At 42.2% G+C, this 26,593-nt stretch overlaps 1 protein-coding gene across 8 annotated transcripts in view; it reads left to right on the top strand.

Moving 5' to 3' along the window:
- PCYT1B (phosphate cytidylyltransferase 1B, choline) overlaps positions 1-26,593 on the top strand; it is a 131,188-nt gene that overhangs the window by 57,143 nt on the left and 47,452 nt on the right. For all 8 annotated transcript variants that reach the window (XM_043571485.1, XM_043571488.1, XM_043571486.1 and 5 more), the window contains 3 exons: positions 3,891-4,007; positions 19,606-19,757; positions 22,411-22,489. In XM_043571485.1, the coding sequence (XP_043427420.1) occupies positions 3,891-4,007; positions 19,606-19,757; positions 22,411-22,489 (348 nt within the window). The remainder of the gene's footprint in view (positions 1-3,890; positions 4,008-19,605; positions 19,758-22,410; positions 22,490-26,593) is intronic.

The raw sequence follows: 26,593 nt of genomic DNA, 5'->3' as shown, positions 1-26,593 counted from the left end.
CCGATAACCAGTGATATTGAAGATCTTTTCATGAGCTTATATGTGTGTGTGTGTGTGTGTGTGTGTGTGTGTGAAGTGTCTGTTCAATTTTCTTGCCCTTTTTAAAATGAGGTATTTGTCTCATTATTGAGTTTTGGCAGTTCTTTTGTATTCTAGACACAAGTCTTAGATATACAATTTGCAAATATTTTCTTCCAGTGTATGAATTTTTGTAAAAATGTAAAGACGTGAGTTTTGAAGTAAGGCCCAATTTTATTTATTTATTTATTTATTTATTTATTTATTTATTTAGCTTTATGGTGTGTCCTTTAGGGCCCTATTCATAGAAATTTTTGCCAAACCCAACTCACTAAGATTCTCTCCTGTTTTCTTCTAGAAGCCTCACAGCTTTAGCTCATACATTTAGGTCTATGATCCATTTGGAGTTAATTTTCATGTATGGTGTGAGATGTGAGGCAGGCATAGCCCCCTTAACCATTTCATTTGTGTATAAGTGCTGAATAAGTTAGAAAATTTGGAGTATAAGATCCAAGCAGTTAAATGATGAGATTTTCCCACAGTGCTATACTGTGGTCATCATTCGCATCCCTGATTCTCAAGCACATATTCAGCATCCTTTTGGTGTTGGGTGTAGTTTATTATATTGAAATTATTTGAAACTTGGCAATCAGCCTGTGGCGTACAGATAGGCATTTTATCAGAACATCACATTTATCTGATTGACTTTACTCTGTCAGTTCAGGATTCATAGGAATTTATTTGGAATACTTGTAAAAATTTATAATAGTCTGTGGGAAGAAAATTTATGATGCCATTGTATTTATTTTCTACGCTGCATAACATATTGCCACAGAATTAGTGGCTTAAAACAATGCAGATTGATTATGTCATATTTTCTGTGGACTGGGAGCCTGGCTTAGCCGAGTCTTCCGCTCAGGGTCTTACAAGGTTGTATTCAAGGTGTTACCCAGGGCCCATTTCTCATCTGGAGGCTTGATGGTGATAGATCTGCTTCTGAGCTCACACGGGTTGTTTGCCTGCAATGGTAAAACTAAAGATCTAGCTTTTTGCTGGTTGTAAGCCAGAGGCCACCTTCAGCTCCTAGAGGTCACCTGCAGTTCCTTACCATGTGACCCTCTCACAACATGATAGCTGGCATCTTCAAAGCCACCAAGAGAGAGTGAGTCTGCTAGCAGTATGGAATCTTCTCTACGATAACATAATTATAGGAGTGCCATCCATCGTGTTTGCCATATTCAACTGGTTAGAAAACTTCCAGGTCCCGGTCACATTTCAAAGGGAGGAAATCACACAAAGGCATGAACACCAGGAGGCAGGGATCCCTGGGACCCACCCTAAGGTCTCTCCACCATGGCCGTGGAATAGTTGTGTTCTCACTTGTGACCATCACAAAACCCCCAGCTTCACAGGCCAGTGGTTCCCAACATAAATGCCCTGGAGAATTCCCAAGTGCCTAAAAGGATGTCCAGAAAAACCTGAAACAAAAGATCAAAACAAATAAGCATACAAACTAAAAAAAGCCACACTGTATTAAAAAAGTTATTATAGAGCATTTCAAACATACACAAAAGTAGAACAATATAATGAACCTTCGTGTGTCTGTTATCTATACCTAACACCTACCCACCAATGCCGGTCTTGCCCCTGCATGCCCGCATCCTCTGCCCCCTCTTGAATTATTTGAAACAACGTCCTAAGCTTTCTATTATTACATCCATAAGTATTTCTGTATACATGTCTTAAAAACCCAGTTTTTCAAAGCATGACCCCTATACCATTATCGCACCTAAAAAATAACAGTAATTCTTTAATATCACCAAATAAGCAGTGTTCCAACTTCCAGTTACCTTATGTCATCGTTTATTTATAGTTGTTTTGAACCCAAATCCAAATAATATCCATACGTTCGGTATGTTGGAAAGTGTTTTAAATCTCTAATCTGCACACCCACTTCCATCTTTGTCTTTTTTTTTTTTCTTGAAGTGCTCCTTTGTTGAAGAGATTGGTTTGGGGGGGGGTGTTTTTTGTTTTTTTTTTTCTTTTGGGCCCACATGGTTTCCCAGTCTGGAAATTGCTGACACACTACAATTTTAAAAAGTGAGCGTATTGCAAAATCAACCCCACAAATACTCTTCAAAGATTTTCTAAATGGTCTTTCTCTCGGTAATTATGTCATCTTTCTTTACTTTTCTTTCCTCCCTGCTTCCTGAATTCATTTATCTTGATCACCTCTGAATCAATAACAAAAAGTTTTGCAAAACTGCCATCTGCTTTCCCCTGGGATTTATATCTTAAAACAAATTTTCCTCAATTGAATTCAAATTGAATAAGAGCATTGAAACCAAGGATCCCTCATTAGACAGTTTGTTATTTCAAAGCATTTTCTATTTACCATGGCTTATTTAGAATCCGGTATAATCCTGTGAAGGCAATTCTGTTTGTTCAAGATGGTGTATAATTGGGAATAATTGCAATTCCCTATCTGACATAAAGTCTCTTGAGTTTTTTTTATTAGAGAAATTTAATTTATTAGAAACATTGTACCATCTGAATCTATTAATGGAACATTCCTTTTAATTTATATTCCAAATTAATGAGGTTATACTACATCAAGAAATCATCACAATTTTAAATCTTACAGATCATTCAACAGAAGTTTGCATCGATTTTTTTTAAATTTATTTTTACAACATCATTAGAATACATGTAGGTAGTTTTAAAAATCAGTAGGACTCTTAGGTTTTTTTTTATAAGCCTAACAACTCAACAGTCCCTTTCCCTGCCTGCCCTAACCCTGATTCTTATTTCCTTTAGACACTAAGCATTTGACAATCAGCTTGCCAAAATGTTGTGGACTTCTCTCATCTACTGTCATTGCCTTTGTTGTTTCCTCTGCCCTTGGGGAATTAAACCTTTTAATTTTTTACAATTTTTTTGGGGGGGGGGATTTTACCTTTTTAAATCTTTCTCTGTAATTCTTGTATTTGGGAAGAAGTAGAGATAAATGTGTATATGTTCAGTTTGCCATATTTAGCTTGTAGTTTGCCATATTTTCACTTTGTAGTTCCTTTGTTGAGAGTCCAGAATGGGTAAAAGTTGTCACTCAACCCCTCTCCCCACTGTGTCTCCATCTTACTTGAGGGGGTGGGTCTTTGGGCTTTCTCAGCCAAGTGTCATCCTGTAGTTTCTGGTACAGTCTCCTGGCTCCCAGGAGCTGTGATAAAGTGTGTCCCTCTTCATCATGGAATGGCTCCTCCCAGAATACCATATGCCACAGTGAGAATATCTCTTGAGGCCACTTCACTCTTGACCTTTCTCCCTCAGAGGGACTGTAGTGTTGGTCGCTGGCCGGCAACCCTGAGGACCACCCCCACATGTAACTTTTGTACCCCGATTCTTCTGTCTTTGGGGCACACGCCCTGCCCCCATCCCTTATGATGCCAGAGAGGTTAGGTAGTGACCTTTGTGCAGGGTATGCTGGTAAATGTTGAACGGTTGGCCCTCCGGAGGGAAATACGCCCAGATTTGTAGCATTTGCCAATTTCTGTGGTGTAAATACTACCCCAGCTGATTTCAGGCTGCCAAAGTGACTTGGAGTTGGGAGGACAGATGCACACCAGTCTCTCTAAGCAGAATGAGCAGACCCCTGCACAACACTGCCTTTGGGCACAGGTCTTGGGAGCCCTCACTCAGCGCTGCCAGAGTCAAGAATGAAGTAATTGCGTGCACCAATAAGAGACTGATGGTACACAGACCTTGTGTTTTATCCACGTAAACTTTCTTACAGTGCTCAACTGATGTTGGAAGAATCAGGTAACTGGGCTTCCTTACTCTGAAGTTCTGTTGATGATACTTTCTTTCTCCCACAGTTGACAGGCCTGTCAGAGTTTATGCCGATGGAATATTTGACCTCTTCCACTCAGGTCATGCAAGGGCACTTATGCAAGCAAAAACACTGTTTCCCAACAGCTACTTGTTGGTTGGAGGTAAGATTTGCTTTTTCTCTTTGTCTAGAAAATTCCTTTATAATGTGCTCCCTGAAAAGGACCCCTTTCAGAGTTCCATTATTAAAATCTCACATTGTTATTACTCCCAATTCAGCCAATACTGGCTCAATTGTTTGCTGCCTGAAATTTAAACGGATGTTTAAAAAGCCATAGGGGAAATTACTTCATGGGATTATACACCACTGATTCCCAGAGAGGGACAGACTAATAACACCATCATGTGCAATGGCTTCATGTTTTCCACTAATGCCTTTCTTCTTGTGATTGACGCATGAACCAATTTCTGTTTCTAAAATTTTCTAGAGGGCTAGGAGAAAAGCATTATTATTCTGATTTCAAAGCATAGAGAGCTGGGGCTTAAGAATGATTAAGGGTAAACAAGGTCATTGTCTGTTTCCTTTGTATGGCCCACAGGTTTTGGGATGATGTTGAGCTAATGGTTGTTGCTTACAACAACCCCAATTAATGGCATTTACATACAGTGTGTTAAAGAAATGGAGATTGATATGCCTGGGTGATCCTAGTTCACAATGAAGGAAATGAGTTAGTTCATAAGCTTCTGGAAGAAGGGTGGTTAGATGTGGATTGAAATTTCCCCCCTCCAGAATGCCTACTGATTTCAATTTGGGTAAAAGGAATAGTGGCTGACTAGGGAGACCTGTATCTCACCTTGTAGCTTCTGGAAGCACCATATCCTTTCATTGTGATCAGATTTTATGCCATTACATGAATTAGGCACCATCAACCCTCACGCCTGTACAGTGAAGGAAAAGGTGCTGGTAAGAGACCGTGCCTCTCTTTTTAAAAAATATTTTGTGGGGCGCCTGGGTGGCGCAGTCGGTTAAGCGTCCGACTTCAGCCAGGTCACGATCTCGCGGTCCGTGAGTTCGAGCCCCGCGTCGGTCTCTGGGCTGATGGCTCAGAGCCTGGAGCCTGTTTCCGATTCTGTGTCTCCCTCTCTCTCTGCCCCTCCCCCGTTCATGCTCTGTCTCTCTCTGTCCCAAAAATAAATAAACGTTGAAACAAAAAAAATTAAAAAAAAAAATTTTGTTACCTTCTCTAAGTTTAAGACTACCTTTTGGATATTTGAGAGGCACCTTTCTTCTGCACATTTTACTGAGGATGGTGAGCACGTGGTTATTGAATGGAGTTCTTTCCAGAAGGAAGAGATGATAAAAGGCAACGATTACTGGACATGCAGAGGAAACCCAAGGCAGGCAGAGAACCCATCTCTTCTTCATTTCCTTTTATCTTGAGTGGAAAGCCATTTCTGGAAAGAACGCTACCATCCGGAGTGTGGTCCGATGCTGCTGAGGCCCCTGGGAGACCTCTGCAGTGTTTTGGTGACCCAAGTTTGGAGGTGGTTAGATGTGGGTCACATGTGGGAACGCTAGCCATGGCTCTAGGTGATCATGTTAAAGGTGATAGAGGGGTGTGTGGTATCGGAGCTCGGTCACCATGAGTGGCATTGCCATGGCAAACACATTTTGGTAAAAGTGTGGATGAGAGAAAGTATGGTCTCCCTTTGTGTGTGGTAGTTGTCTTCCTCCAAAATTCAGCCTCTATCACAGCTATTCCAGAAATACTGTGCGATTATATGTAAAACAAAGTTCTAGACTCAAATGGCTTAAAATAATTATTCAGGGACACTCGCAAATCCTGCGTGTTGTGGTAAAAATCTCCTCTGGAGCTGCTCCACCCCTTGCAAGATGTTTAGCTTCATTGGCGCTCTTCCCACTAAATTCCAGTAGCTGTCTTCAGTCACTGTGACAACGAAAGATGCCCCATAAATTTACAGAAATGGCTTCATAGGGGATGATGAGGCCCTTGTTGAAAACCATTGTCTTAGACTAGGAGTCTTCAAACTTTGTTCCCCACAAACCCTAAAAGAATTTTGAAAAACTATATACCTTCTCGCAAATTAAAAAAAAAATTTTTTTAATGTTGTATTGATTTTTGAGAGAGAGAGAGAGAGAGAGAGAGAGCAAGCAGGGGAGGGGAAGAGAGAGAGGGAGACACAGAATCTGAAGCAGGCTCCAGGCTCTGAGCTGTCAGCACAGAGCCCTATGCGGGGCTTGAACTCACAGACTGTGAGAGCATGACCTGAGCCGGAGTCGGACACTCAACCGACTGAGCCACTCAGGCGCCCCTTTTCTTGCAAATTTGTAAGTTGACATCTAAAATTTTCTGTCCTAAGTTTAAATACTTGTGAAAGATGTAATTTCTATAATATTATCAATAATAACATTTTCAAAAATCAATAAACTTTTTTTAAGGGAAGTTTCACGTTCACAGCAAAATTGAGCAGCAAGTACAGGGAATTCCCACATAGCCCAACGTGCATAGCCTCCAGCACTGTCAACATCCCCCACCAGAGCGAAACATTTGTTACAGTCCACGGAACCCACGTTGACACGCCATTATCACGCAAAGTCCATAGTTTACATTAGACTTCACTCTGGGTATTGTACACTCTGTGGGTTTTGGCAAATGTATAATGACGTGTATCCACCGTTGTAAGACTGTACAAAATTAGTTTTACTGCCCTAAAAATTCCCTGTGCTCTGCCTATTCATCCTTCTCTCCTCCCGGCCCATGGCAACCACTTCTTACCATCTGTATAGTTTGTTTTTTTCCAGAATGCCATGTAATTGGAAGTATACATTATGTACCTTTGTCAGCTTGGCTTTTTTCTCACTTAGTAATATGCATTTATTTAATTAGTTAGTTTTAATATAATTTATTGACAAATTGGTTTCCGTACAGTACCCCCTGCTCATCCCAACAAGTGCCCTCCTCAGTGCCCATAGTAATATACATTTAAAGGTCCTCCATGAATTTCATGGCTTGTTAGTTCACTTCTTTGTACTGCTGAATAATACTTCAGTGTCTGGATGTACCACAGTTGATCCATTTACTTACTGAAGGTCACTTAATTGCTCCCAAGTTTTGGCAATTATGAATAAAGCTGCCATAAACACCCATGTGCAAATTTTTACGTTGACATAGATTTTCAACTTCTTTGCCCAGGAGCATTATTGCTGGATTGTATGTTAAGAGTGTGTTAAGTTTTGTAAGAAAGTGCCAAACTGTTCCAAAGTGGCTGTACCATGTTGCGTTTCCTGAAGCAGGTGCATGATAATTGCCATTTCTCCATATCCTCACCAGCATTTGATGGTGTTGATGTTTTGCATTTTGGCCACTTTAATAGGTATGTAGTGGTATCTCGTTGTTCTATTTGGCAATCCTTGGTGACATACGTTGAACATCTTTTTATATGCTTACTTGCCATCTGTGTATCTTCTTTAGTGAGGTGTGTGTTCAGATCTTCTGTCATTTTTTAATCTGGTTGTTCATTTTCTTATTGTTGGGTTTTAAGTCCTCCTTGTATAGTTTGGACAGCAGTCCTTTATCTTTTCCAAATATTTTCTCTCAGTTTGTGTTCTATCTTCTCATTTCCTTGACATTGTCTTTCACAGAGCCACAGTTTTTATTTTTTTTTTATTTTTATTTTTCGACGTTTATTTATTTTTGGGACAGAGAGAGACAGAGCATGAACGGGGGAGGGGCAGAGAGAGAGGGAGACACAGAATCGGAAACAGGCTCCAGGCTCCGAGCCATCAGCCCAGAGCCTGACGCGGGGCTCGAACTCACGGACCGCGAGATCGTGACCTGGCTGAAGTCGGACGCTTAACTGACTGCGCCACCCAGGCGCCCCAGAGCCACAGTTTTTAATTTTAACTAAGTCCAGTTTACCAATTATGTCTCTGATGTTGTATCTAAAAAATTACTGCCATACCCGAAGTCGTCTAGCTTTTCTGCTAGGAGTTTTATACTTCTGCATTTTACATTTAAATCTATGAACCATTTTGAGTTAATTTTTGAGAAGAGTATAAGATTTGCGTCTAGAGTAATTTTGTTTTGCCTGTGGGTGTCCAGGTTTTTTTTATCACCATTTGTTGAAAAGAGATGGTCTTTTCATGGTCATGGTATATAATTCTTTTGACACATTGTTGGATTTGATGTTTTTTGTTGAAGAGTTGTGCATCTATGTTCATGAGAGAACTTGGTCTGAGTTTTCTTTTCTTGCAGTGTCTTTGTTTGATTTTGGTATTAGGTTAATACTGGCCTCATTGAATGAGTTAGGAGGTATTCCCTCTGCTTCTGTCTTCTGGAAGAGATTGTAGAGAATTGCTATAGTTTATTCCTTAAGTGTCTGGTAGAATTCACCAGTGAACCCATCTGGGCCTGGTGTTTTCTCTTTTGGAAGGTTATTAGATATTGATGCAATTTTTTTAATAGATATAGGCCTATTCAGATTGTGTATTTCTTCTAGTATGAATTTTGACAGCTTGTGTCTTTCAAGGAATTGGTCCATTTTGTGTAGGTTACCAAATTCGTGGGCACAGAGTTGCTCATAATAGTCCTTTATTATCCTTTCACTGGCCACAAGATTTGCAAAAATGTCCCCTCTTTAATATCCTATATTAATAATTTGTGTGTTTTCTCTTTTTTTCTTAGCTTAACCAGAGGCTTATAAATTTTATTCATATTTCGAAAGAACCAGCTTTTGGGTTCATTGATTTTCTCTATTGATTCCTGTTGTCTATTTCATTAGTTTCTGTTCTGATTTTTATTATTTCTTATGCTCACTCTGGATTTAAGTTGCTCTTCTTTTTCTAGTTTCCTAAGGTGGAATCTTAGATTATTGACTTCAGATATCTAGGCTTTTTACACTTTATTTTTTTTCTAATATATGCACTTAATGCTATAAATCTCCCTCTAAGCTTTTCCCCCTGAATTCCACACATTTTGATAAGCTGTGTTTTCATTTTCATTTACTTCAAAATATTTAAATACTTCTGTTGAGATTTATTTTTTTACCCATGTGTTATTTAGAGGCGCCTGGGTGGCTCAGTCGGTTAAGTGTCCAACTTCAGCTCAGGTCATGATCTCACGTGATCTCCGTGAGTTTGAGCCCCACCGTAGGGCTCTGCGCTGACAGCTCAGAGCCTGGAGCCTGCTTTTGGAGTCTGTGTCTTCCTCTCTCTCTGCCCCTCCCCTACTCATGCTCTGTCTCTATCTCTCAAAAATAAAAATAAACATCAAAAAAAAGGTGTTCTATTTAATCTCCAAGTATTTTGGGATTTTCCACCTATGTTTTCATTATTGATATCTAACTTAATTCCATTGTGGTCTGAGAGCAGACATTGTATGCCTTCTATTCTTTCTTTTAATGTTTACTTATTTTTGAGAGGGGGGAGGGGCAGAGAGAGAAGGAGACAGGGGATCTGAAGTGGGCTCTGTGCTGACAGCAGTGAGCCCAATGGGGGACTCAAAGCCACGAACCATGAGATCATGACCTGAGCCAAAGTGAGATGCTCACCCAACTGAGCCACCCAGGTGCCCCTGATTTCTATTCTTATAAATGTGTTATGGTATGTTTTATGGCCCATAACGTCTGTTTTGGTGAATGCTCCATGTGAGCTTGAGAACGATGTGTATTCTGCTGTGGTTGGATGAAGTAGTCTGTAGTATTAATTTTATTCAGCTGATTGACGGTGCTGTTGACTTAAACTATGTCCTTGTTCATTTTCTGCCTGCTAGGTCTGTCCATTTCTCATAGAGGGTATTAAAATTTCCAACTCTTATAGTGGATTCATCTGTGTTTCCTTGCATTTCTCTCAGTTTTTGCCTCATATATTTTGACTCTCGGTTGCTAGGCACGTACACATTAAAGGTTTCTATGTCTTCATGGATTATTGACACTTTTATCATTATATAATGCTCCTCTCTTCTTGATAACTTTCCTTGCTCTAGAGTCTACTCTGTCTGAAATGGATGTAGCTATTTTCACCTTTTTTTAAAAGGACATACTCAAACAGTATTTCCATTTTTTTTAAGTTTATGTATTCATTTTGAGAGGGAGAGAGAAAGTGCAAGTGGCAGAGGGTTAGAGAGAGAGAGAGAGAGAGAGAGAGCAAGCGAGAGAGAGCTGTGCTGACAGTGCTGAGCCAATGCAGGGCTTGAACTCATGAACTGTGCAATCATGACCTGAGCCCAAGTCAAGAGTCCAACGCTTAACCGACTGAGCCACTTAGGCACCCCTGTTTCCACTTTTTTTGATTAGCGTTAGCATGCTGTATCTTTCTTGATTCCTTTACCTTTAATGTATATATGTTTTCATATTTAAGGTGGGTTTCTTACAGACAACATACAGTTGGGTCTTATTTTTTGATCTACAATCTCTGTCTTATAATTGATAAATGTAGACTGTACATGTTCCAAGTGATTATTTAAATAGTTGCTTTAATATATACAATATTTTTTCTGTTTTCTATTTGTTGCCTTTGTGTTTTGTTTCTGCTTCCATCTTTGACACTTGTTCTGCCTTTTGTGTTTTTTTAATGTTATTTATTTTTGAGAGACAGAGACAGAGACAGAGACCATGAGTGGGGGAGGGGCAGAGAGAGAGGGAGACACAGAATCCGAAGCAGGTAGCACAGAGCCTGATGCGGGGCCCAAACTCATGAACTGCAAGATCATGACCTGAGCCGAAGTCGGACGCTTAACTGACGGAGCCACCCAGGAGCCTCTGCCTGGTTTAAAATTTATTTTTAACATTTATTCATTTTTGAGAGTCAGAGAGAGACAGAACATGAGTGGGGGAGGGGCAGAGAGAGAGAGAGGGAGACACAGAATCTGATGCAGGCTCCAGGCTCTGTGCTGTCAGCACAGAACCTGACGCGGGGCTTGAACCCACTGACCTGATCATGACCTGACCTGAAGTCGGAAGCCCAACCAACTGAGCCACCCAGGTGCCCCTGCCTTTTGTGGTTTTAATTGAGCATTTGATATGATTCCATTTTCTCTCCTTTCTTAGCATATCAATTACACTTCTTTTTTCACTTTTTTAGTGGTTGCCCTAGAGTTTGTAATTTATAGTCTAAACTAACCCAAGTCCACTTTCAAACAACATTTTACTAGTAGTGCAAGTACCTTATAAAAACAAAATATTTCTTACCCCTCCCTCTCATTCCTTGTGTCATTACAGTCATTCATTCGTAACTGAATATATTGTTGTGGTTATTATTTTGAACAAACTGTTACCAGATGAATTAAGAATAAGAGAAATGAAATGTTTGCTCTTACCTTATTGGTTCTTGAATGCTTCTCCTTTCTTTATGTAGATTTGAATTCCTGACCTACATCATTTTCTTTCTCCCTAAATAACTTTTATTTTAAAGAAGAAATTTTTAAAACATTGCTTGCAAGGCAGGTCTACTCGCAACAAATTCCCTCAATTTTTGTTTGTCTGAGGAGGTCTTTATTTCTTCTCTTTTGAAGGATAATTTTACAGGGTACAGAATTCTAGGTTGGTTGGAGTTTTTCTCTCAACACTGAATATTTCACTCCATTCTCCTCTTGCTTGCGTTGTTTCTGTAGAGACAGACATTATTGTAATTTTTATCCTTGTTCGTCTATAGCTAAGGTGCTTTTTCCCTCTAGCTTGCCCTGAGATTGTTTTTCTTTGGAATTTTTCCTGTTCACTGTTCTCTAACATTTAAATGAAATGATTGGGATTTTTTGATTTGTGGATGAATATATCACTGCTAGAATGAGACAGGGTTTAACATTGATTTTATTCCTGTTTTTCCTTATTATAGATATCAGTGCTGAAGTATTTTGTTTACACAAATATTTAGACAGGAATGGAAGAAATTTGTTAGAGTGATGCCACTCAGTCTTTGAACTCCTGAATTATTTGCCGTGTATCACAAAAAGAATTTATTGTTGTCAACAAAAGAATTGTAATGGTCTATCAAGTGACAATTTATTAAGGTTCTCTTCGGAATTTGAGGCAAGCAATGGATTAGAAATGACCCGACCCACAGGAAGATGTGTTCCAAGCTATTAGAATCATTGGCATTCTTTTTTTCTGGGAAGTATAACAAAAAGGCTTTACCAAGACTTACCAAATGGTTCTTAATTCTAACCTTTACTCTTTTACTTGAAAGCAACCTATTTAACCAGATACACTGAGAAAGGGTTGGGGAAATGGAAATATTGGTAATTTCATTACACTGTTGTCAATCCACTAATCTCTGATAAAATGGTTTTAACATTTTCTTAAAACTTAGAAAAAAACCCAAAAAACCTTGGGGCTGTGGTTTTTGTTTACTAAATCTGCAGAAAACACCATCTAACCTAAGTAACCAAGCTAGTCCTCACTGTCAAACCTGCCAAAAACCTAGAAACTAAGAAAAAGTCTTTTCAATTCAAATATGTTAATGTATTTCAGGAAGTCTTATAAAAAACACTGAGAAATACATTATAAAATGCATTGTATAAAATAGAATCAGTCAAGATTAAAATGATATATAGCTCTAATATAATAAGTTACAAACAAGACAACAAATCACTATGCTTAATTTATAGCGATGCAGTGTAATTTATAAGTAAAATAATACCATATTCATAAGGAGAGACGTATGGTAAAAAGACCTGTTATTCCTTCTCTAAATACCGATGTGTGTGTGTGTGTGTGTGTGTACTTAAACTCTGGTGTTTGACTTTTGGGAAAAATTAAATAAAATCAAATGTAAAAATCAGAAATGACCTATCTTTATTAGACACCATGGGTATACATACTTCTCCTATGTATTTAAGAATAGAAAAGGGAAGGGGCGCCTGGGTGGCGCAGTCGGTTAAGCATCCGACTTCAGCCAGGTCACGATCTCGTGGTCCGTGAGTTCGAGCCCCGTGTCAGGCTCTGGGCTGATGGCTCAGAGCCTGGAGCCTGTTTCCGATTCTGTGTCTCCCTCTCTCTCTGACCCTCCCCCGTTCATGCTCTGTCTCTCTCTGTCCCAAAAATAAATAAACGCTGAAAAAAAAAATTTAAAGAATAGAAAAGGGAATATACTACTAAAAAAATAAATTGGCAGTAGATATTTTGTGTAGGAGAAGGTATAAAATAATACACCTTTTAGAAGAAGAAATAGGATAAGCATTATCTGTAAATGGAATAAATATTTTATAATGTGATCTGATAAAATAGATTTTAACTTCCTTTTAAAATGCATGCATATGAAATATGAAAAAAAGCATGTAAATGTTTTATCTACATGTTTATTCCAATGTATTTTGAAAAAAATGATAATTCTAGAAAATATTCCAGCTACATTTCTAAAATGCAGCAGTATCAGCCTGTGCAGCTTTGCCTTGTGCAGTTGATTTTGAAGTGAATAGCTGGCAAAAATGCTTACTCTGAACTAAAAGAGAGAAGGCGTTTCCGGGACTCACCGTGAGTGCTGAGAATAGTTGGGGAAATGCTTACCCTTCACCATATGAAAAAGCCATTTTAGCATTCAATATTTCTTTCCATTGCTCCTTTTGCTTTGAATTCCTGGGTCTTATCGCTCAAGATCCTTATGTCCTTTGACAATAGTTAGGGGAATGAAAACGCAAAGTTGTTAGGCAACAGTTGGTATTATTCCTTACTCTCCCATAATGAGTTTGTAACACCGGGCTTTACCTGTATCAGAAATGTTTTAGGACAGGAAGCTTTTAGAGGTTCTTGGTGTTTGCAGTAGTCATTAAGCAAGCTTTCCCTTCGGTTTGGCCTGAAGCCTTAACCCCCTGCCCCTTGCCATGCAACAGAGTAGGATTCGGATGGTGTCTTCCTTTTGCATAGTGGAGTAAGGGTGGTTTTGGACACAGAGGCTTTCTCTGGGACCATTAATTTTAAGAAAGTATACCCTTGGAAGCTGAGGATCTGAAAATTGAGTCCTATAAAGCCTCTTGTGTTTGGATATCATTTGAAAAGTCTTTGTGTATCCCCAGGGGTATGTGTGTCCTAGTTTGAAGACCATTACTTTTAGACTATCTTGAGTGTCACAAACCACCTTAATGGCAGACAATTCTGTACTGAGGAAAGTTAGGGAGTCTTTTACAAATAGGTGTTTTATGTTGTTGGTTGAAAGACTGGCCCTTGCAGTGATGTGTGTAGTCAGCAAATAAAATGCTTAGGGTGAATTGAAAGAACCTGCTATATTAATTGTGGGGCCCCTGACATCTATGGGTAGGTTTGTTGTAGGGGTTCCCGTGGGTGGAGCATGGGCTTTGCTCATGAAACCACTCTGGTCAGGGTGAGTGCACAGAAAGGCGGCATAATACTTGGTATTTGGTAGAAATAATTGATTCAAAGACCAGAAACTGTGATAAGTGGTAGTGCTACAATCTATTTCTCAACCTTAGGCAATAACAGACACAAAATGCCATGGTTTTGTACAATGATTATAATACTTGGATTTCTAATTTTGTAAGCATTATGACCAGTAATACTTTGAAAATTCATTTATGTAAGCTTACCTTGTTGACATTATTTTAGCGAATTGAAACTACCAATTGTAAAGCCCTTTTTTCTTTTTAATTTAACTGCTAACATGGGGTGCCTGGGTGGCTCAGTCAGTTTAAACGCCCAACTCTTGGGTTTGGCTCAGGTCATGATCTCATGGTTCATGAGTTCGAGCCCTGCGTTGGATTCTCTGCTGTCAGTGCAGAGCCTGCTTCAGATCCTCTGTCCCCACCTCTCCCCTGCTCATACATTCTCTCTGTCTCTCAAAAATAAACATGAAAAGAAAGTAACATCATTTAACAATAAACAACAGGTGTTGGCAGGGAGGTAGAGAAAGGGGAACCCTCTCCTACTGTTGGTAGGAATGCAAATTGGTGCAGCCACTCTGGAAAACAGTATGAAGTTTCCTCAGAAAGTAAAAATAGAACTATCCTATGCTCCAACAATCACACTACTAGTTTTGTTCTCAAAGATTACAAAAATCCTAATTCACAGAGATACATGCACCCTGATGTTTACAGCAGCATTATCTACAATAGCCAAATTAAGGAAAGGGCCCAAGTGTCCATCAACTGATGAATGGATAAAGATGTGGTATATACAGACAATGGAATATTACTCAGCCATAAAAAAGAATGAAATCTTACCGTTTGCAACAACATGCATCGAGCTAGACAGTATTACACTAAGTGAAATAAGAGAAGAGAAATACCACATGATTTCACTCATATGTGGAATTTGAGAAACAAAACAGATGAACATGGGGGTCAGGGGAGGGAGAGAGAACCAAGAAACAGATTCTTAACTATAGAGAACAAACTGATGGGTACCAAAGGGGAGGTGGGTGGGGGGATGCGTGAAATAGGTGATGAGGATTAAGGAGGGCACTTGTCTTGATGAGCGCTGGGTGTTGTATGGAACTGTTGAATCACTATAACATACACCTGAAACTAATATTATAGTGTGAACTCGAATTTGAATAAACACTTAAATAATAAAAAGTTAGTGTCATTTAAAAACAAGTCAAGAAATTAAAATTTATATTAGAATATTTTCCCTAAAACAGTTTTTAAGGATATGGGTCACCCAATGCCTACTTCGACCTCATTGGAGGGGAATACAAAAATAATAATGGTGACACTATTCCTACTATAGTAGACATAAAAACTCCACGGACTTGGGTTTATGCTGTCTTGTACTTTAATTGAAATGAAATATTCTGCTAAGACTCCACTTTGCCTGACTGGTGGGAAATAGTCTCTCAGTCCTTGTTGGGCCCTCTTCACCTCTGCGGAGTCCAACGAGATGTTAAAATGTTTACAGAAACAAGAGAGGGCTTTCCAGTCTCGAGCCCAGCACTGTTGAGCCTGCAGTGTGTGGAATCCCAGTGCCTGGGGCTCCATGTCGTCATCCCTCGTGAGGCTCTGCCACCAGCCCCTGCTGCTCGTGGGATCCTCAGACTTTTGGCCTCTTCCTCATTTGGAGGAATCTTCTCTCTCTTTGTCTCTTTCCTTACAGAATTCCTCTAAGGAGTTCTGGCTTGGAGAAAACAGCAGCCAGGAAGGCAGGTGTGTGTACCAGCAACTTTAACTTCACAGCTTCCATGGGAGAGTTTCTTCCAAGAGGCTGGGCACCTGCTTGGAGTGGGAACAGGAAGATAGCCCCAAACACAAATGAATATCCACAGTAATGGTTTCATACTACTCTTAAAAAAATGGCAAATGTTTTTGAGCATTACTCCTCACATCATCATATTCTATTTTCAAAACTTTGCCATGTTTTAAAGACAGTTGATGGAATCTTAAGAGACTGAGTAATTTTCCTTGTAGCAAGGAGCAGAGCTGGGATTAGAACCCAAGTCTGTTTGGTTCCAAAGTTGATTGACTCCTTATGTTAAATTTTCTCTCCTACAGAGTACTGGTAATATTTCATTTTGAACATAGTGAGCTGCCAGTATAGGTTAGCTACAGTACGAGCTTCCACGTAACTCAGTGAATTCATCCATGGAGCATCACTGCTCAGAGGTCTCCATCTGGTTGTCAGTGTGCATTTGCCAAGATTCAGGAACAACAGTGCTGCTTTGGGCGTAATTAATGTTTAGACAATAACTGGCCAGCATGTTCAGCTGCTTCTTGAGGTCACTCCTGGGATATGAAAATAGGACCCCGGACTGACATAAACATCCTGTTTGTTTTCTTCGTGTTCTGTCAGGAGGCCGTTATTTCGGTCATCTAGAAGTTATACCATATTGCTCAGGTGCAGGTTCAAAACGCGGGGAGGATATGACCCAGCCTAGTTTGGTGTTGTTTAAAATAGAAAATTGATGGATCTGAAATCTGTTTCTGCTCAGTATGATTGTTGAGGTAGTGTTTTAATAAAGTCCTAACTGAATATTTAAGAAGTCTTAGATCAATATTTAAATTGGGTATCTTGGCCCATAAATAATTGCTATTTATAGTCATAAATCAGTGCATTCAATGAATCAGTGTAACATAGTCATCATGGCCCTACTATCTGCCACCCACCACCCACCCCCCTAAACTGGAGTGATGGGTGATTCAAAAACAGGCTGGGTTCTTTACTCAAGATGTTCATAACATGCTTCAGAGGCTTTTGAATGTTGCATACATCAGAATTATCCCTGAAGCTTGTCAAAAATAGAGCTGCCTAGGCCCTACTCTAGACTCAGTATCTTAGTTCATTTGGTCTCCTAAACAAGACACCCCAGACTGGCTAGCTTAAAAACAAGACAAGTTTACTTCTCACAGTTCTGGAAGCTGGGAACTCCAAGATCAAGGTGCTAACATGGTGTCCCTCTAGTGAGGGCCCTCTTCCTGATTCATAGGTCTTGCCCTCTTGCTGTTTTCTCACATGGTCGAACGTTCTAAGGGAGCACTCTGGAGTCTCCTTTATAAGGGCACTAATCCCATTGGTGCGGGTTCCAACCTCAAGACTTAAGCACCAAAGGCCTACCTCCTAAATATCATCACCTTTGGAAGTTAAGATTTTAACAAATGAATTTGTGGGGAGACATTCAGACCATAGCACCCACTGAATCAAAATCTTGGTGAGTGGGACCCAAGCATCTTTATATTTAGCACGTTCCTTAGGCAACTCTGATGTTCATCAAAGTTTTTGAGCCCACCACATGGTTGATGGTGTTTGGGTCACATAAACCACTACAATGTTTTCCATATTGTATTCTATATATGTCTGTACATCTCAGGAAGGATGTATAGGTATACACGTGTATCTAGAGATACACCAGTCTCATATATATATATGTATATATATTATATATATATACATATATATGTAATATATATAAATATATATATATATAAATGTTGAAATGTGCCTACAGATAAATATCTGTTATTTTAAATTATAATAAACATTAATTGAGCATCTGTATATTTCAGGCACTATTAATTCATTCAATAAATACTTGTTAAAAGCCCACTATGGGCCATCAGAAAATGAAACAAAGAAAAGTCCCTTTCTTCGGGGAGCATATATATTAGTAGAAGAACATCAACAATAAAATAAGAGAGTTCCATGATGAGGAGTGCCACGGCAAGAAGTGAAGCGGGAAAAAGATGGTGACTGCCAAACGGCAATTTCTGTTGGATGGCTGGGAAGCCTTGAGGCCAGGGAGGGAGCGAGCTCTGTGGATATTTGGAGCACTACTGTTTCAGGTTGGATACAAAGTGCAAGGTCCTGACCTGAGCAGGAGCATTCTTGGTGGCTTCAGGAACAGCACGGAGGCAAGGAATGGGCTGAGGTGTGGAACTCGTGGTGGCCTGTGGGCCCCTGGAAGAGTTTCCCTTTCACTGTGAGGGAGATGAGAAGGGTTCTGAGCCCAAGAATGACCGTTGGGCAGGTTTCAAGGTCATTCTGGTGGATGAGGACAGCTGCTGGGGGTGGGCAAGGCTGGAACCAGAGCCTGGCTAGGAGGCCACTGCAGTAGTCCAGAGGAGGGAAGGTGAATGTGCTGGAGGTGGTAAGACGAATGTGGCTTCTGGGCACACTCGGGATGCAGATGCAGCAGGTTTGAGGATGGTTTGGAGGTCGAGCACATGAGGGCTACAATAAGAAGTCTTCCCAGGATGCTGGCTGTGGCCAACGGCTGCCTTTACTCTGTGGCTAGATTGGGTTTGGGATGTAGGTCGTTCTTTGATTCCCAGGAAATAATTGTATTTTTGTTTTTAAAACATGTATTGCATACTTAAATCTTATAAATTTTTTGTGTGTACAGAAAACCTCTTGAGGAGCAGTCAGGATAGAATGGCTGTAGGACTTTCACTGGGATATTGGTGAACAGGGACTGTACCCGCAGTGACATTTCTTCCTGACATGGAGGAAAACTCAGGAAAATTGCCTTTCCTCACCAACGCCCCCCCCCCAATATTATGGATCAGGTCATGAGTAATATTTCTTGTTCAGTTTATTTCAACGTACTTTTATGTAAATTCTCAAAAAATCCTTTCTAAGGCTGACAGTGGATGATATTAACCCCCATGTGGAGATTCAGGAACCAGAGATCTAGGAAAGATAAGAAATGTTAGAAGGATGAATTCCTCTAGATCAGATCTTCTGTTTTATGACTTCCTATTCTTGAGTATGTGGCCTGATGTGTAGTGACTGGACCTCAGTCCAGAGAACAGAAGTGTGTGTGTGTGTGTGTGTGTGTGTGTGTGTGTGTGTGTGCACGCGCACGCACGCGCATGTAGGGGCACAAGTGCATGGTAAGGAATCGCACTTGGGTTATTAAGTACAATGATCTAGTAAAAGAATTGGAAATGATTGTTCAAACCTTCTAGAATTCAGGCCTCTTGGTTGCTCTGTGTCAGTTCATTTGGTCATTTTTTTTCCCCGAACAGTAATTTTCGCTGTGGGATAAGGAAATAAAAGATACAAGAATCACATTAGGTAGCGTGGAGAATTATTTTAATAAAAGTTGCAGCAGAGAATGCAGTCAAAATCAGCTCTCAAATGGAAAGCTCGGTTGCTGGTAGATTTCAGCTTGCTTCGCTTTCCTGATGCTTTGTTCCTGTAAAAACAACAACAACAACAACAACAACAAACTGAGTTTGATTATGTCATGTACCAAGTAAGGCTGAGATCCTTTTGTTTTGCTGAATAAGCCCTGTGTGTACCGGATGGCTGTCAGCAGGGCCTGGGCCAGGTGGCAGCCTTTAACACATTTGTCTGTTTCAGTTTGCAGTGATGACCTCACCCACAAATTCAAAGGTTTCACTGTGATGAACGAAGCAGAGAGATATGAAGCCCTCAGACACTGTCGCTATGTGGATGAAGTCATTAGAGATGCTCCATGGACCCTCACTCCAGAGTTTCTGGAAAAACACAAGGTGCTTCCTCTTCCATGTTCTCTAAGTAGCAGAATTGGAATCTGGCTCTGCACCTTACATGCAGAAAGCCCAGAAGCTTCCACTTGCTAGAAGAGGTAGCTTCAGGAACTATGTGGTGTCACTTGACATAGCACCTGTCTTCTGCCCAAGCCTGGGGACTGATAACCTCTTCCATCCTCAGTGTGGGCGCTAGAGCTAGACCACCCATGTTCAAGTGTGACCTCTATCCCTTCCAAACTGCGGGACCTTGAGCAAGATACTGAACTAACTTACCTAAATTGTAAACTGGGGGCAGTATTCGTACTTCTCTCATGGGACTCTTTTGAGAATCTAATGAGATCATCTAAGTAAAACCCTTTGAACGCTGGCTGGCCCCTAGCCCGAGCTCCAAAAATGTTACTGTCGTTATCCCCACCATCATCGCTACTGATGCTTATAGATTCGCAGGCATCATTTTTCATGGAACAAATGAACACGCCCTGTATCCAGAAGAGCAGGGGTCAGCCTTTAAGGAAGGAACTTTATATGTGTGATTTTGTGACCCTGAGACTCCTACTGCTACAAGATTTTTATTAGTTGAAAACATGAGAAATTCTTTTGATCTGCATCAAATTATGTGCTTTGAATCTCCCCACCAGCTCCACATTAGGCCCTATTCTTCCCTTTTATAAGCAGCACACAAAAAAAACAAGATTAAGCTGTTCTAAGAGTTTTCTTTTCTATTTTTAAATTCACGATGGAGAAGAGAAGAGAGAACACTGATAAATGTGCATGGATAATAGCAGAGGAGACAATTTCTCAGCAAGAATAAAAAGAAAAAGGAGAAACTACAATATGATTTACTTCCAGCAATCACTGACGCGTTTTTATGAAGCATCTATTGTACATTCCACTTGTGCCAGGCGTGCCGGGGGTACCAGTGATGGGCGCGAGGGCTGCCACTTCTTATTTAGCATGTGCCAGGCACCGTGCTGAGGGCTTTGCTCCCACGTGAGTCACATTCAGTCTCATGGCTACCCTGAGACTTTGTTGTCGTTGGAGAGGAAGAGGAACTAAGTATGAGTGTCCCAGGTGATTTTTAGCACTTGTACGTAATTACTTCATTTAATCCAGTGATTCTCAAATGGACTTAAGTTTGCCCTCAAGGGACGTCTGGCGGTGTCTGGAGACATTTTTGGCCGTCACCGCTGGGGGGCAGGTACCGGCCTCTAGCAGGTAAAGGCCACGGGTGCTACTAAGCTTCCTACGGGACGCCCCTCAAAAAACTGTCCACCTCAAAACGTTGCAGACACCAAGGTTGGGAAATCGTGGTTTCATCCTTACAGCCAACCTAAGAGTTACCTAGCTAGGAAGCAGCGGCACAGGCAGATCAGACTGCTGTTCTAAACTGCGCCTCGAGGGGCTTGGACAGCCAGGCAACAGGTTTTCACCAGGTGGAGCAGGAAACAGGGAGCCAGTGAAGATGAGCAGGAAAAAGAATGACACAAAGAAAACTGTTTCCCAAGGAAGTGCCCCACCCCCAGCGTGTCACGGAGGGATGGCTTGGAAGGGAGAGAGCCTGCGGTGAGGAAGGTCAGGTGTAGGTTGGTATCAGTAACCCAGGTGACAGGGCCCCAGATTGGGTGTAGTAGCTGCGGGGAGGACGTGATGGGTGCACACGCGTGCATGTACATTCGCATGTGCACACAGACACGCGCACGCACCCCCGTGGATCTTGCGACCTATGTGTCACGGAGACTGAAGGATGTAGGGGAAGAAGGCCGACTCTGAGGTGTTTGGGGCCTAGGTAAACTGGGAAAATGGAGGTGCCACTGCAAGGGGACACTAGCTTTCAGGCGGAATTAAATTTCAAATCGCTTGATTTTAAAGTGACAGCAGAGGGCAGTGAAATAGAAAAGGGTGACTTCAGGCAGATCTGACAAGTCTTCTACCGGCAGCAGCCTTATGTCCCAACGGAAATAGTAGCATGTGCCCCACCTGCCTAACAAGGTGGTCAGGAAGATCAAATAAGAAAAAAGGTGTGAATTCATTTTCCCCACATAAAACACGACTCAAGCGTGAAGGCCTATTCCTATCGATGAGACAGGAAATGGAGGTTTTTTGGGTCCCTCATCATAGCAGGGGTGAGGAAAATCTGAACAACGAATGGATTCTCTAAGGAGAAAGCTTAAAGGCAGATGGACAGAAGGGCAACAAAACCTCCTGTCAGAGGAGAGAGAAAGAGGGACCAGTAGAGGAGACAAACCGACCTCGTTCGCTTTATTTCCTGGAAAAGGAGACATTTGGCAGTCAGGACCTTTCAGTCAAGGATTCAAATCCCCATTATAAACTGCTTATTTCAACTGCTTTATTACGAATGCTTGATCTCAAAAAGACATGTGCAGAGGCACCTGGGTGGCTCAGTCAGTTAAGCATCCGACTTCGGCTCAGGTCATGATCTCGCGGTCCGTGAGTTCGAGCCCCGCGTCGGGCTCTGGGCTGACAGCTCGGAGCCTGGAGCCTGCTTTGGATTCTGTCTCTCCCTCTCTCTCTGCCCTTCCTCCGCTCGCGCTCTGTCTTTCAAAGATAAAAGTTAAAAAAAAAAAGGCATGTGCAAATCACAGACATGCACATCCATCCTAGTGGTGACATCACTCTTCTCTGTCTCCAACAGATTGACTTTGTGGCCCATGATGACATTCCCTACTCTTCTGCCGGCTCTGACGATGTTTACAAGCATATCAAAGAAGCCGGTGAGTTCCCCTATGCACACCTGTCCACTGCATTATGACCTTGAGGTTTAAACAGAGACATCTGCCCTGGGCTTGCAGCACATACATGGGAGGCACCGGAATTTCACATGTCTGCCAAGTAGCCTCTACAAGCTTCTGCTGACATGTGCTAAGGCTCAGTTGGAGGACAGACACCATTTAGGTATTTATACAAGAATTAACTTGAGCACCGAAGTACTCAACTTCTAGTTTGAGGCTCAGTTTTAGGGTTCGTCAGACTGAAACCATAGGACCCTATTGTTTAGAGGGCATTTTCCTCATTCACATTTAAGTCTCCACAATGAAATGATTTTATACTTACAAGAGCGTTCCTTCCAGAAGAAGACAGATAACTGGGGAATTAACAATTTGGACTCCTTGTCTCCAAAGTCAGTCCTGCCTTATGTCATCCTATCACATCACAGTAATATCCTCAGGTACCACAGGCAGAGGGGAAAAAAAGAATGCGTAAATATTTGAGAAATCAGGTAGAGTATTTCCTTCCCCAAACTGTTAAGCAGTGTCATGGAGGGCAGACACAGTGCCTGCACTTTGGAAGTTGTCCCAGTTGTCACTAAGCATTTCTTTTAAACTCAGAGACTCTAGTCTGCCCCAGGGAGTTATTAGGGGGCTGGAGAGAGGCCGGTTTCCGTCCGTTGCAGATTCGCTGGGGTTCATTCCTTCGTCACCGTCTCTGTTCCTTTTCCTTTGGTGCTAAGGACTTGAGGGAAATCACTGTTGGGGCATCGTAACAGGTCTGTGGTTTCTAGCCTCAGCGGGATTGTCGATGTTCCTTGATAACATTTACCCGCTTCCTGCCCCGACTGACCTGCAACTCCTCGCCTCTTCACCTCCTGTCCTGCATCCTGAGGAAAAGGGGTATGTTTTGTGTCCCAGGCTGACGTCTTTATCTGCACCAGCCTTCTCCCTTCCGTGGAGCCTGTTTCATTCATTCTTCCTCTCTTTGCCATGCAGGGTTTTCACTCTCTAGTAGTTTCGTCTCAGCTTACAATCTTTGAAAGTCTGTAAGAACTTCAAACAAATAAACAAATCAAACAAGAACAAATAAAACAAATCACATCCTTCTTCTGCCCTCCCTCTCCCTCCATCTCCAGTCACATCCTGGGTCGGTAGTCCCTTCCTGGCAACCTGCAGCTGCTCTCCCGGTCATTCCCAGATGCCTGCGCTCTCACTGACGTTCCATCCTTCCTCACTTTGGTCATGACCTTTGGACCACCAAATCCAGTGGCCTCGACTCTGTCCTCTGGACATAACAACCCTGCTGACTCCTCTCCTCACGTGGGTGCTCTTGTCCTCTTCTTCTGGGACACTTGTGGGACCTTCTAATTTCCTTCAGTCTCTCTGACTGCTCCTGGGTTTTGTTACTGGGTTTCGGTCTCTTGGCCCTGCCCAGCCTCTGCATCTTGCCAGCCTGGGCTCTGCACCGCCTTGCTCAGACCCTAAACTCCAGGCACACGGAGCCCGTCCTCGTGCCCAGACACACCCCTACTTAGTGCCTTGGCATGCCCTCGCTCTGAGCGCCTATGCCTACTCCGTGCCCCATTGAGGACCTAGCGCTTGACATGCCCTGTCTCCCTGGGGCATGATTCAGCAGCAGTACCCTCCCGCTACCTTCCTTGGACACTCTTGGCAAATGGACCTTCTTTTCAGCTCCTTTCTGGTGGCATCCTGATAGTTTCTCTCTTTCTCTCTGTCTCTCTCTGTCTCTCTGTCCCCCCTCCTCCTCCCCCCTCCCTCTCTCTGTCCCCTTACCTCCCTCTCTCCCTCCCACTCTTCCTCTCTCCCCTTCTCCCCCTCTCTCCCTCCCTCCCTCCCTCCCTCCAGGTGCGTGTGGGTATCCCTGCCTAGAATGAGGTGCCATGGTCTGTGCTGTGTCTCATCCATCTTCACATCCCCCCATAGTCCCTGGTACATTTGTAGTGCTCGTTCAATACTGGCTAAGCAACAGGGTGCTTTCTCAAAAAAGTTTTATTTATTTAAGTAATCTCTACACCCGGCATGGGGCTTGAACCCACGACCCCAAGATCAGGAGTCGCACGCTCCTCTGACTGAGCCGGCCAGGCACTCCAGCAAGAGGGTGTTTTTAATGGAGTATGATGGGGAGTTGGCTAAGATGGACGTCTTCTGCTGGCAAGAGCTCTTCCCACTACACAGGGCGTAGGGCCATTTACCTACATAATTTGGGCACGTACTCTATCTTGTGGAGTTTTCCAAATTACTTAGATTAAGGGGTGATTTGGGGCTGAATTTTATCAGCCTTTGCATCTAATTTGTTTGCTTTCCATTGGTATCATGGCCACTGAGTCCCTCACCCGTTTATTGAAGGGAGATGCCGACTATATGCACTAAATTACTCTGAACCACCAAAGGCTCACAGCCCAACAAAATCTCAGAGAAAGATGGAAGGGTTTGCCATGTGACTTGTTGCAAAAATGACTATGATCTGAATGAAATAGCTTTAAAATTATATCTGTGGATTTGCATTTTTCTTGCTCTGTCTTATAAAAGGCAAGGGAATATAAATCACAAATAATAGGTGCTTTTGGGGGCAGATGTGTAATGGAAAAATAGTCTCTGCTATGCACTCACCCCCCAACACTTAGTGTTTTCCTGAGCTGACGTTTTCAGTCGGTGTCACAGGGTTTCCGGTAATCACCTAAGAATTAAAATAGTCATTGCTAGGACTTTTTAAATACCCAGTCTCCCCAGATTCTATCCATTTGGATTATTTTAAAAGACAGACGGGGCAAAGGTAATTACTTGTACCCTCTTATAGGGTCACATGGTTTTTCTGACCTTAAAAATGGAGATGTCCCCGGTGGAAGGAGGCAGGATAGTGGCCTGAATTATGTAAGTTCTCTGTCCACCTTCCGTCACCTGACTGCCTTCCATTAATCTCCCATAAGGCTACCGCTGCCTGAGAAACTTGGAGCAAGGAAGAGTTTGAGGAAAGGATGGGTTGGAATTGGTATTTTAACTAGAGTTAGGTGTGGAAGTAGATTATTAATGGCTTGGTTTGTTGTCTGCTGTTTGGCTTTCCATCATACCTCTCCTCTCTGGGCACTGTAAGTGTGTCCAAGCATACCTTCCTACATATGTGAAACCATTATCTGGCACGTCCGGCCCCCTGCTCTTGTGAGTTAGCATTTGCTTTACTGGGAGATTTCAAGAAGTGTGATATACCCATTATACTTGAGCTGTCCCCATCACAGCCGTCTTCCCCTCTTCCTGGGAACCACTGGCACTCCACCCACGTTGGCCCCACCGTCCCTTACTTTCAGCCCACCGCCACTAAAGCCTTTTCCTGGTACATATGGACCTTCGGACTCTTGAGGTAGGATGGGCTCCTGAGGGTTACAAACCCAGTCTCCTAGCCCCTCCTTGGCATCACTGCCACTTCCTGATAAAACTGGGACTTCTCCATCTCCCATGATGGGGGACCTCCTACCTCCCAAGGCAGCCCACTCCATCTTTGGATCATTTGGACTCTCATTGGTGAAACCATGAATTCCCTGAGTGCGTCCACAAGCCAGGGATTGTTGGAGGGGAAATGGTATGCAAATACGAATAAGACCTAGTTCTCACCCGTGGGAGATGGCAGAGACAGAATAATTACCTCAAAATATTAGAAGCCTGTGGAGGGGTGTGTGCTGTAGGCCGGGGATGCATGTCCAAAGGTGGGAGCTTATGAAGCATAGCGCATTTGGAGAAAATCAAATGTTCATGCAGTATAGGGTGTGTAGAGGTGAGAGCAGAGATGGCGATTGGCAGGATGGGGTAGTGTGGATTTAATTCTATATGTCACATGGAGCCAGGTGCCATTCCGAGTCAGGGAAGTGCCATGAACACTCTTGTGGGGGTCTCTTGTGGGGGAAGGATCAACCAGGTAGGAGGACAGGAGTCATTTCTGCAGCTGAACCTACTCAGGAGCTCCCATGTCCCCAGATGACAGGGAATAACACCCTGGACATTTACAGTACTCGACACTGTGCTAGGTCTGCACTGGGACTGTGTAGAGTCAGCTTTTGGCCTTTTTCTCCTGGGGTGATCTCTGTTCCTGGGCCC

This window comes from Prionailurus bengalensis, chromosome X (assembly GCF_016509475.1).
Source record: "Prionailurus bengalensis isolate Pbe53 chromosome X, Fcat_Pben_1.1_paternal_pri, whole genome shotgun sequence".
Classification (NCBI taxonomy): domain Eukaryota; kingdom Metazoa; phylum Chordata; class Mammalia; order Carnivora; family Felidae; genus Prionailurus; species Prionailurus bengalensis.
Note: the sequence above shows the minus strand (reverse complement) of the source record. Positions and strands in the feature narration are given on the sequence as shown.